This window comes from Mesoplodon mirus (genome assembly GCF_964341445.2).
Source record: "Mesoplodon mirus genome assembly, chromosome: 7".
NCBI classification, from domain to species: Eukaryota; Metazoa; Chordata; class Mammalia; order Artiodactyla; family Ziphiidae; genus Mesoplodon; species Mesoplodon mirus.
The window spans coordinates 23,684,884-23,696,987 of NC_138983.1; the positions used below are offsets into that span (position 1 = coordinate 23,684,884).

Below are 12,104 nucleotides of genomic sequence, written 5' to 3' on the forward strand. Positions count from 1 at the left end.
TCAGGCCGGGCACCAGGCTCTACGGGCCCATCCATCCACGGAACGTGGCTGAAGTACCAGCCTCCGGGAAGCATCTGCAAAGTCTGCACGGCCGCTCCAGCTCTCGTGCCAAAGAGTCTGGCCTGGGCGGGGACTCTCCTCCTGGAAAGCCAATGCCATCTCTGGTTACCTTCAACCTCACTCCCCAAACTCTCTGGGGGCTCTTCTTGCTTATCAGGGATACTTGGGTCTTCAATGAACTTTCCCATGTGGTTAGTTTGAGGGTTGCCCCCTTCTTTGGTTAAATAAAAAGGTTTTTTTGTCTGTCTTTGACAAGAAGAAAAATGTAAAGTTTATAGAAAACTATATGGAGAGAAAAGCAATCCCAAACGATTTATATTCGAAGAACCGACAAATTAGGCAACTGAACGCTGATCTCTGCCGGAGGCGGAGAGGAAACCCTGAATCTGGCTTTCTCTCTCTCTCTCCCTTGCTATAATCATGCTTTCAAACAGGCGCTGCCAAGTCCCCCCCACCGCTGCCCAGATGTTCAGGGAAAGGAGCCTCAGCCGCAGGGAAGGAAGGCTGAGCGTAGCTCACCAGCACCACGCCTGTCACTTCCGGAGGGCATAGCACAGAAGCAGGAGCGAGTGACGACAGCCACCCTGCCAAGGGGAGTGTCTGATTTTAAGAGCATCGGGGTACAAGCCCTCACCCGCATACTGCCGCCTTCCAGCAACTTCGACTGTCTGTGTCATCAAAGCCCAGGTTGATGATACCATCCACTTGTGTTCTGCACACAGATACACGACACTGCTGTGTCTCTGTCTCTCAGATCAACCTCTTGCGCTCCCACAAAACAAACAGCTTCTGCTCCAACCTCAGCCCAGACCAACTCAATCTCCTGCCACCTCCCCCAGGACAAATCCCAAACTTGTGTAAACATGGAAAAGGCCAGCTCAGACTCCGAGAGCAGGGAGGCGGTGAGGTGTGGAAGGAACACCTCAGGCCACACGCACCAGGCCCAAGAATCACAGATCCACGGTTCAGCGGCAAGTCACGGATCCAAAGATCACACCACGAAAGCCTGAAAAGAAAGAACCAACTGAAGGCTTAATAAAAACAGTGTCTTTATTAAGGGAAAAAAAGGGGTGCCAGCAAACCCGACTTGGTATCAGCTCTCTTCCACTGCCTTCCAGATCCTAGCAGATAACACATCCGCATGAGGAACCGAGCCACAGCCTGGGAGTGTCAGCAAAACTGGCTGGGGGGGAGGGGGGAGGAAGCCTTCAAGTAACCATCACTGTCAACCCCTCAACAGGACGGAACACCTCCAAACCCTCCCCCGGGGGTTACAAACTTGTGAGGAGGGAAGGGGTTATTTTGTAAAACACCATCCAAAGAAATAGTTCTTCAAAGTCTGTACTCATAAGCAAGCTGCCAAGAGGCTAAGAGGCCCTGCTAACAAGCACACAATTTCAGGAAAATGTCTGTTTTTTCCAAACTCCCCTGTGAATCAGGCACTCTCCTCAGTGCTGCTTAAAGAACAAGAGAGAAGAAAGCTCAGAAACGTTTAGAAAATAAAATATTGTTCAGAATGTCCATACAAATAAATCAGAACGGCATTTCTAGCTCTAAATATAGCAAGTATCTATGGGCAAGCCAATAACATTTCAGAATTAACAAGTAGCTTTAGAATTATAATGGAGAAATAAGAATTTAAACACTGCATAAATTTCCATTTTCTGCCTCCAAGCACCAGGGTTTTTTTTTTTCTTCCTTTCCACTTTTTCCACCCATAGTTTTTTTTTTACAGCTTGAAAATTCCCAGAGGTTCACATCTTTCAATAGAGATAGAACACTCAGAATTCCTAACCTCTAGCGAATATAGAAGGAAGAATTCCTAATCTTAGAATATGGAAGGAAGCCATTCTAAATTTACTAGTAAGAAACCACCTTCAAGGCCAGCAATGATAAAACAGCAGACTATGAAGTCACGGATTCATGATGCTAGCGACAGGCCACCACCCAAACTTCTCTTAGAAGTAATGCCTACATATATGGAGCACCCACGATGTGTGAAGACCTGCACTGGTACTTTTCATAGGTTACTTAATCCACACTGCATCCCTGCTGAATAGCTTTTATCCCCTTTTTACAGGTGAGGAAACTTGAGACTCAAGATGACAAATGAGTGAATGAGAACTAGGATGCAAATCAAAGTCATCGTGGCCCCAAAGCTCTCTGTCTTTACCACCACTGTACTCTCAAAACAACAAAAACAGACCTCCTTATTATGTAGAAAACACAAGCTACAATTGCTATGGGTCTCTCTCCACCCTTTCAAGGTCCTCATTTGCCTATTACTGGAACAGCAGAACTTCTGAGGTGCAAATCGTAACAATATACATCTGAAGGGTTGGGGGACCATCCAGATGTGAAATTGGTCTACATGGCAACTGCCAAGCTCACGGCTAAACCACTGGAGCAGATGTTCTCCTGGACAATGACATCTTGCCACTGCATTGGGTCCATGGAACAAGATGCTTACGTTTAATATCTACCTGCTCCCCACTGCGTGCTCTGTCTGCATGGTACGCATTCATCCAACTAACTGATTCATTCATTCACCCATAAAGAACTTACTGGGCGCCTAATATACTCAAGACTGTGGGGGCTACAAGGTTGGGGCACATTCAAAGCCTACAGTTGACCAGAAGAGAGGCTTGTGCACCTAAACAGGTTAAGTATAAAAGTTGGGGTCATAAATGCCACAAGAAAGGAGTAGAAAGTGGGATGTAGTAATCACTAAGGAGGAAGAAATGTATTCCAAGGAAGCATCGTGGAATGCATCATAGAGCAGTTCTCAACCAGGCTGGTTTTGCAGCGCCGGGGTGGGAGGGGGGCATGGGGCTGTAGACGTGTATTCCAAATGAAAGGTTAAGCTAAGCAGAGGCCCGAAAGCAAACCGTCACGAGGAACAACAGACAGAAGGCTGAGAAAAGCTTTAAAAGCCAGACTACAGAGTTTGGACTTTACTTTGTACACAGTGAGAAACCAACAGCATCAATTTCATGCTGCGGAGTGGCAGGAGATGAGTAACACTTCGGGTCAGTTAACCTGGCACCCCTACCTAGAAAGACACTGGGGGTAGGGAAAGCGTAGGATAATCCAGCTTGGAAGCTATTGGACATTTTTAGGCATCTGTTTGGGAATCAGAGTTGGGTTTAACTTTACTAACTCCAACATACATTCCCCCCTCTAACAAGAAATATTATGAAAAGCTGGTCAAACTTAAAGTAAATAAATATAGTGAGTCTCTGTGACTATTTGCTGAAGGAAGAGACAACCCAAGTCATCAACCTTTGGCTTGGAAAACAGCAGATGGTATTTTTGGCAGCAGATCCACTGTCCTAGTTATATGTTTTGCTCAAGCTAATGCTGCACTTTGTTTGTATTTCTTCGTCCTGCACCCCTGGAGCAAGGGGCAGGCAATCCCAAAGTATAACAAGTAATAAAGGAAGCTGTACTGGGCTTCAAATTTGAGCATTCGGATAACCCAGACACAAGTACACTGGAGTAGATTATATTCTTCAATCTCCAGTGCTGGTGGTATTTGGGGGAGGGTCGTTGCTGAGCACTCTGTAAACAATTCAGACCAGTTTCCCTCAAATCTTCAAAAGACAACAACAACAGAGAGAAAAGCATGGAGTAGAATCAGACAGTGATAAGTGGTTATGTATGCAAAGCTGGAAAACACCTGATACTGGTTAACAGATTTCTGGAAAATAACTGCTAAGTAAGACAAATAAAACTAGCTTTCTGAAAACTGTTTTCCTAGACTTGCCTTTTGATGTGCTCCTTTCTGCAATAATAATAATAATAAAGTAACTCTTGCAGGAGATGAAGTGACTCATAGCATTTTCTGCATGGATTAAATTTCTGCTACTTTCTGTGAGCAAATCAATAACAGACCAAATGGCATTTGCATTTCAACAGCACCAACCCACTTAGGATGGTGCACAGCAGGGATTATAATCGTGGTGGGAGAGCCATCCTTTCCTAAAGAGTTTCATTTCATCCTTGCGATCCCACTTTATTCCTTTGGACAGAAACCTTTGGCAGGAGGAAAAACCATCTCTATTGTAATAGAAACTAATTGTTCAGGTTATGGAAGTGAAAAATAATGCAGGACTGTCTTCTGGACTTTTTTCTAAGCCTCCTTTTCAGCCAGGTGACCAGAACAGCCAACCAAATCCTGCAAATGGAATTCATCAAAAGCCTCACAGATGATGTCTGATTCCAAACCAGTGGACCTCAACTGTAGTTTGGAAGCATTTGATTTAAGGAAACAAAAAAGGTCAGTCTCAGAGCAGAAAAGGGAGTTTCCTAGGAAGTGATGCCAAGAGAAGAAAATGAACTCTTCAGGAAAGTTCTAGGAAGAAAATGGTAGAAGCAGCCACAGATAGGAGTTGGAGAAAGGTTGGGACACGAGAACAGTAGAAAATCCATTTCCCTGGATCCCAGGAAGCAGGATGACAGTGAAAGTATGGAGCTAGGCCTTGATCTCAGAGTGTTGGACAAAGGAGAAGAAAACACACAGGAGGGAGATACCACCTGACACAGTCCCAGGAGAAGAAAAAGGAAGGCAAGAAAATGGTCCATTAAAAGAAATAAAAACACTACAGAAACTCTTTTCATAACCAGAGTTGTAAGAGACTGTCATAATCGCCAGAGCTGTAATTCTGCTGTAAAAACATGTTTTTAAAAATAAGGCCTCCGTGGAAATAGAAACCCAAGCGGGAAGGCCTACAAGGAAAACAAAGCAGCACTTCTTCGCACAGCACAGTTTCCTGCAGAAACACAGCGAATGAGAGCTGATTCATTTTTGATGAAGACAAAACAAAGGCCTCAGTTCTCTGGAACATGCTTATTAATACTTAGTCAGTTACACACTGGCCTTTCCCAGGTGCCATCTCCCAGCCCATAAATATTTAGGAGAAGCAGACACAGGCATGCATGCACACACACACACACACACACCCATACACGTGCCCAACACATGCACACACACTCGGGCACATGCACGCATGCACACACATAGAAAATATTCTTTCTCACCTAGCAGGAGTGGGATACCCACAGAATTGTCCATGAATTTACAAACCCAACCTTGTAAGTGGGAGCACTTAGAGCCTCAGCTCCCACCCTCACCACAACCAACTCCCCAGGGAAAGAATCTCTGTCTCTCTTTCTCTCTCTCCAGATTCTAAATTCCTCCTTTTATTTTTCAAGCCCTCCAGAGGTCCCAAGGCCAAATAAAAATCCCACCCTCTTTAAGAAACCCTGGACTTGGCATGATTGAGGCTTTTCTTTAGCTACAACCCCACTCCCATCAGTGGCACCCATTGCATCCGACCCACCTTTTTCAGGCCTCAGGGTGTACACACAAATGGCTTTTGGAAAGAAAAAAGGATCTGACCCAATTTGATCACCAATTCTGCCTGGTTTGTGTGGCCAAGCCTTCTTTACAACTGATAAATAATATGCCCTCCGCAAATATAAATGGTACCGATGACAATTACCACTTATTGAGTGTTCCCCATGTGCCAGATGCCTTTACAAACATCTAATATTTATAACAGCTTTAAACAAAGGAATCATTAGCTCCATTTCACAAATGAGGAAAGGCCGCTCGGGGAGGTTAAATAGTCTGCCCAAGGTCACAAGGAGTAATTGAGGATCTGGGATTTATACCAGGGCTGGGTCTGCTTACACTTTATTTTATCTTCTGCTGGATTCTTCCATCTGGCCCCAAAGGGTAAGCCCAGCCATTTCACACACACTGCCCCCTGCCCAGACCCCATAGAACAAGAAGCCTGCATGTCAGCCACAAGATTCTTCTGTAGCTTCCTCAAAACAGAAAATTTACGAGGATTTTACCAAAATCACTAGTCTGCAGAGGCTATGAAGTGACTTCCAGTTTTAAAAACTGACAAGAATCTCCCCAGAGCCAATTATTAGGGCTGATGTAAGCTCATAAAACAGACCATAAAACCGTTTCTGTTATATTAGTTCTGTGTTTTCCTCTTCCAGAGGCCTGTCAGAGGGAAGAGTGCTACAGAGATGCCTTTCTGAGGCCTGTGGTCCGCCACGCCCAGGATAGCCTGCAGACTTGTGTCTTCTCTGCCTCTTCCCCTCCTGGCCCTCATCAGAGGCTCTCAAGTTTGTGCAAAGAAAACATCATCCACCAGCCTCCTCTACCACAGGGTGATCTCAGATGGGTCCCAAGAGCCCGTTCTAATTTACTTACACGATTGAGATCTCCGTCTCCCAGTTACTCAATCCTGCAACTCCGGCCAGCAGATATAATTGCAAAGCAGGTAGGCTAGGCTCACCCATCGGCTGATGCGGTGCCAGCAAATGTTGCAAATTACAGGGTATAAATTTAGCAGGGTGGGTCTTGACACACATTCCTGCAAATTACACGTTCCCTTGCTAGTAGAAAGTACATTAATTACTTCGGGTGCATGTACTATGTCCACTTACTCCGGGCTTTCAGGAGAGGTGAGAGCAACTCAGAGGAGTCTATGAAGATTAAAGCATAAAGATACGATGCCTGCTGGGGAGGTGGGACTTTTCCAAAGCTCTTGGAATCAGAATTGTTAACTTTTTCCCCACAGATTGCGAGTCACCGAGGCCCACTGTGTGGGGCTGAGACAAAAATAGGGGACGGGGAGGGACAACTTTGCACCGGGTGGTGGCGTAAGAGCAGCACCTGCCTCCCACTTGAGCTACACGTGCTACCTACCCTGCAAGAAGCAGAACAGGCACCGGTGCAGCCAGGCAGATGCAGCTGGAAGTGAGGTCTGGATCCCAGGGGCTGAGCCCACCTGGAGATCTCACCCCGTGCAATAGCGCACGAGCTACGTGCCAGACATTGAGTTAAGGACACAAAACCTGCATTTGCATATGATCCTTCACTATAGCCGCGTGAGTGGGGATGGAACTCGCACTAACTTTACGGAGGAGGAAACCGAAGCTCCGAGACTAAACACTTTGCCCAAGGTCACATAATCAGAGTAGTGGAACCGGGTCGGTGTGACTCTCAGACTCATTTTGTGAAATCCCGGGAGCTGCAGCATCTGCTGAGGGGCAGCCAGCCCCAGATGCCCATCAGGGCTCTGGGGAAGGCGAAAACACCACATGTCCATTCAGAGCCTCCTATGTCTTGGGCACACAGCGCAGCACCTTCACCGAGGCTGCTGTTTAATTCTTGGGACAACTCTGGAAGGTGTCCCATCTTCTTGACCTCACCCATGAAGAAACCAAGGCGAGGGAAAGTCAAGATCATCCAGCTAATAAGTCGCAGAGCTAAAATTTTAACCCACTTAAATTCAAGGCTTTTCCCTCTAAACTAAGAGCCTAATCTGTAACTTAACTGTCGCCACGCAGCCTTCGCAATTCAGGGAGAAAAGGATTAAAGGAGACCAAACGGCTGGAGCCAGAGAATATCGAATGGTGCCACCCACGAGGTCCCAGAGCCCATGCCGGGTGGAGAGCGAGCAGGCTATTTTCAAGCCACGACTACAGTGGACACTGGTGGCGGGTTTGGTTTAAGTTACTCAGCGTCCATTTCTCCCTCTGCTTTATTGGAATTACCTCTCTCTCAAGGGCTATGATATAACAGGACCCTAACCAGGAGTCCTACACTCTCCAGCCGAAGGGAAGTGGTGCGATCTAAGCTGAACAGATGCTCCCTCCCTGGAGTGCGACTCTTGAGAAGAGGGACAAAGACACTGAAAACACTCCATTCCTTGCAAGAAGCAGGACATGGCAGGACCAAATCTCTCTGACGCCACTCAGCTTGGAAAGCTCACAGGCCTCCGGACTGAAGGAACTTCTACTTCAGCAGGAGAGCAAGGCTGAGAAAACACAGGTAATGTAGAAGGAAAGCAACACATGACTCCCACAATGGCACAATCTGCGTGCAGTCTACACTGCCACAGAAAAAGGGTATTGGGAGGGAAGGTGGCAGGCGTCCAGAGGGGATGCGCTCACTCTGATAGAAGACACTGCCTGGACCAGCCAGATAAGTTAGATCAGGCTTGGCCATCAGAAGAGTGACTTGTCACAGCCAGATCGCCGTCCCGTCACATCTACTATTGATAGGACATTTCCTTTTAGTCATCATAATTGGGTGGATCAATTAAACTTGGAATTCTTGAGCCCTCAAGGTTATGACCTCAATCCTGACTTCCGGAAATTGCACATTCTTTGTCTTAATTGGAAATGTGTATGGTTTTACCTAACAAAAATGTGTATGGTAACCTAACAACACTCGCAAGGTTACTCTATACCAGACAGCTAATGAATAAAGTTGACACAGTTACATAGGAAATGGCTACCATTACATTATAAATTTGTAGGATGATGGCGAGCTTCTGTTACATAAACACCACCTCATTACCTAGGTGGTCCCTTTCTAATTCTTTTCTACTAGGAAGTGGGAAGCAATGGATGGGGTGGGTGTACCACAGGGCCCCTTGACCCACCTAAGCAACCCAAGACGTTCTGAGATCCCGTCTGTGAAGTGAGACCCATTGTCCTGCAGCCAAGTGAGAGTCTGGTGGGGCCTGATGCCTGGATTAGGAAGACCCAATGTGGCCCTGGGTGGCTGCTAAGACAAAGAGCCAGAGCTAGCGGGAAAAAAAGCAGTAAGAGGAGATGGTGCTAACTGGGGCTCTTCTCCAGGCAAGGCAGTAATAGTAACAGAATAATGCGGTACTAGCCACGACTCTAGTCGTTAACAAAAGGATGACAAAGGAAGAAGCCACAACACAGGCATGAAGCAGTGAGCTATCGGGCTCCTGTTCTGCAGGAATCATGCCAGACAACAGTCTCTGCTCCTGGCCATGCAATACCGGGGACACGAATGGGTGTTGGATTTCTGGGAATTTTTCTAATCCACAGAAATGACGACAGATGTGCACAAATAACATCTTACAAACATGTTAGCCACAGTGATGCTTAGGATAAACAAAAACCTGGACACAACACAAATGCCCCAAATTTGGGAGTGGTTAAATAAATTATGGAACATCTACTGGACAGAATTCAATACAGCCATTAAAACTCGTGCAGAAGAACTGGTGACTGGAAGTGGAAGTATCCTCCTCAGATGGAGAGCGGCTCAGTTAAGAGGGGTCTTGTGTGGTTTCAAAAAAATCAATTAGTATTAGAACAGACAACCTAAGTTAGGAGACAGTGTAAAAGCCTATTGTTTTCATAATATAGACTACAGAAAATAAAGCTAAGAAAATTCATAATGACCAAGAGTTAGGAGAAAAACAACTGAGGATAAACTGAAATAGAAATGTTTTAATGAACAGAAAAATGTTCACCATGTAAATATTTAAAATGAAGTTTTGTTTTGTTTTTTCTATTGGAGTATAATTGCTTTACAATGTTGTGTTAGTTTCTGCTATAGAATCTGTGTTAGAATCTGTGATTGTGTTAGAATCAACTATATGGATACCTATATCCCCTCCCTCTTGGACCTTCCTCCCAACCCCCCTCCAGCCCACCCATCTAGGTCATCACAGAGCACCGAGCTGAGCTTCCTGTGCTTTGCAGCATGTTCCTGCTAGCTAGCTATTTTACCCATGGTAGTGTATATATGTCAATCCTAATCTCCCAATTCGTCCCACCTTCCTCTTCCCCCACTGTGTCCACATGTCCATTCTCTATGTCTACATCTCTATTCCTGCCCTGCAAATAGGTTCATATGCACCATAAAATAAAGTTTCAAAACTATATATACATACAAACACATATATAACATGTCAGAAAGGATAATACACCAATTTTTTCTGAACGGTGGGATTACTGGTGATTTTGATTTTCTTCTTTCTGATTAACTGTATTTTCAACAACAAATAACAATAAGAATAGCAATAAACGTGATTTTTCAGAATTTTAATGGGGGCTGAGACCATCATAGAACCAAACTGTCACAGAGTAAATCAACGTAGGTTAGTTTTGTCTCTGAAGAAACAGTTTCCCCTAATAATTCAATTAAAAGATTTTTTGATAAAGAAACTATACAGTAATGCATAAAAGAAGCTCATTAATTAAAGAATTCCTCCACAGAATCTTTCTGAAATAAGTGGCATCCTTCATGTGTGGCTTGGAAATAAATGTAACGGACACTTTACATTTCGAGCATGCCTGCATGACACTCAAATCACAAAATGTTGTGGACATTCACCTGACCAGTCAGACTCAGAGTCATTTTTTTCTCCAAGCTCTCATTCCAACCATAATCTGCTTTTCTGGGCAGTGCCTTCATAGAGCAGGTACCACTGAACAGCTGGAACACACAGCCCTCAAGTCTGGGTAAACCGATTCTACCACTTCGACGGCCAGCATCGCCTTGGAGTGTAAAGGGCACAGGGGTCCCACTGCCTGACCTCCTGCTTTCCAACCCACCCCCCTTCCCTCCCGGCTCTGGCCCCCATCCTCTCTGTCTGTACCATCACTGCAGCATCCTACCCAACCTCTGCGCCCCCAAGCTCTTCCCCCGCTCAGTCATTTTCACAGAGGGCTCATCACGTCACTGTCTCCACTTCGTGTCTCCCCACCTCCTCCACCCAAAACCCCACTGGCAAGAAGATTCATGGCCCACATCATGCAGCTTCCATCCACCTTCTATCTGTATCATCCACGACAGACTAAGTTCCAGCTATCCCCACAAAATCTTCCATTCTCTAAACATCCTTTTTAACAATATGAAATAGTTCAAGCATAAAAAGCAGCACAGATTTTGACGTAATAGATCCTCATCGACACAGACCAAATTCACAAATACTAACATGTTGCCATATTTCATATCTTTTTTAAGGAATAAAATACTACCGAGATGGATGGTTGAGAGTACCCACCCCCGCATCATCCCATTCCATTCCACTTTCCCCAGAGGTAACTACAAACCTGCTGTAAATCTTCTTTCCAGGTTTTGTACTTTTACTACAATAGTGTGTGCGTATATAATATATTTATGTACATATGTATATGTACATACACTATGTATGTGTGTATATATAATTATGTATATATATATACACACTATACACATACACACTAGACAGACAGATAGACCGTCCAGTTTTGCGTGGTTTCAAAATAAACTCAAGTGGCATATACCATATAGATCCTTTCTTTTTCCCACTATAAATTTCTGGAAAGATTTATCCATGTCTGTGTGTGAAGACCTAGTCCCCTAATTTCAGTTGCCAGATAGCACTCCACTTTAGGAGAACACCAGCATTTATTTACTAAGTCCCCTTAGAGGGACACTGAGGCCATTGCCAACGTTTCACCACTGCACACAGAGCTGCCGTGAGCATCCTGGTAGACGTCTCCGCAGGCACAGTCAGAAACCCCCTCTTGAGCGACAATGCCCGGTCTGTAGCACATGTGGCTCAACCTTCCTAGGGCCCCTGAGGAGCAGGTCGCCACTGTCGCCGTGCTGGACCCTGACGTCTGCTGACTGAACCAGAGGCGGGCCTCCGATCCTAGACGGGGTTACCAGGGGCCAGTGACACCCATGGCGTGACCAGAAAAGACGAGCAGGTGGCACACATGCCTCCCCTGGGGTCTTTAGGGCACAGCGGGCCAGTGAGCAGGGAGCTGAGTGGGAAGGGCATGAGGGAGACAGGACTGGGCGGCATGGACGGGAAGCTGAAGGAGGCAGTGGGCAGGACGAGAGCACAGCGGGCGTGCAGAGCAAGGCCAAGAACACCAAGAGGAAGCGACCACACAGGCATCGAGACAGATGGGGAGGGGAGCGGCCTCCGTCCGGGAGAGCCTTCTGGCTCCGGTCCAGGCCCCAAAGCAATAGCCCTGCTTTAAGCTCCTTTAAAGTTAATCTGGTTGACCTTCATCAGCGAGGACATCCTTCAAGGATCAGTTAACGTCACCTCCGCCACAAAGCCTTCCTCAACCCAAGTGATGGAACCAATCACTCCTCCCTCCGTGCTCTCGGCACCTTCCTGTCCCTCTCAGAACGTAGGCTCAGTTCTAGGCTGTGCCCTGTTAGGTGGTTCCAAGTCTGTCCTCTGCAC

The 12,104-nt window shown here is 46.0% G+C and overlaps 1 protein-coding gene across 4 annotated transcripts in view; it reads right to left on the minus strand.

Moving 5' to 3' along the window:
* LDLRAD3 (low density lipoprotein receptor class A domain containing 3) overlaps positions 1-12,104 on the minus strand; it is a 256,513-nt gene that overhangs the window by 202,968 nt on the left and 41,441 nt on the right. For 2 of the 4 annotated variants that reach the window (XM_082628185.1, XM_082628184.1), the window contains exon 1: positions 695-770. The exons of the other annotated variants lie outside the window; for them this stretch is intronic. In XM_082628185.1, coding sequence (XP_082484311.1) covers positions 695-761 — 67 coding nt within the window. In that variant the 5' untranslated portion in view covers positions 762-770. Of the gene's footprint in view, positions 1-694; positions 771-12,104 lie in introns of those variants that run through there. 4 annotated transcript variants of the gene reach the window in all.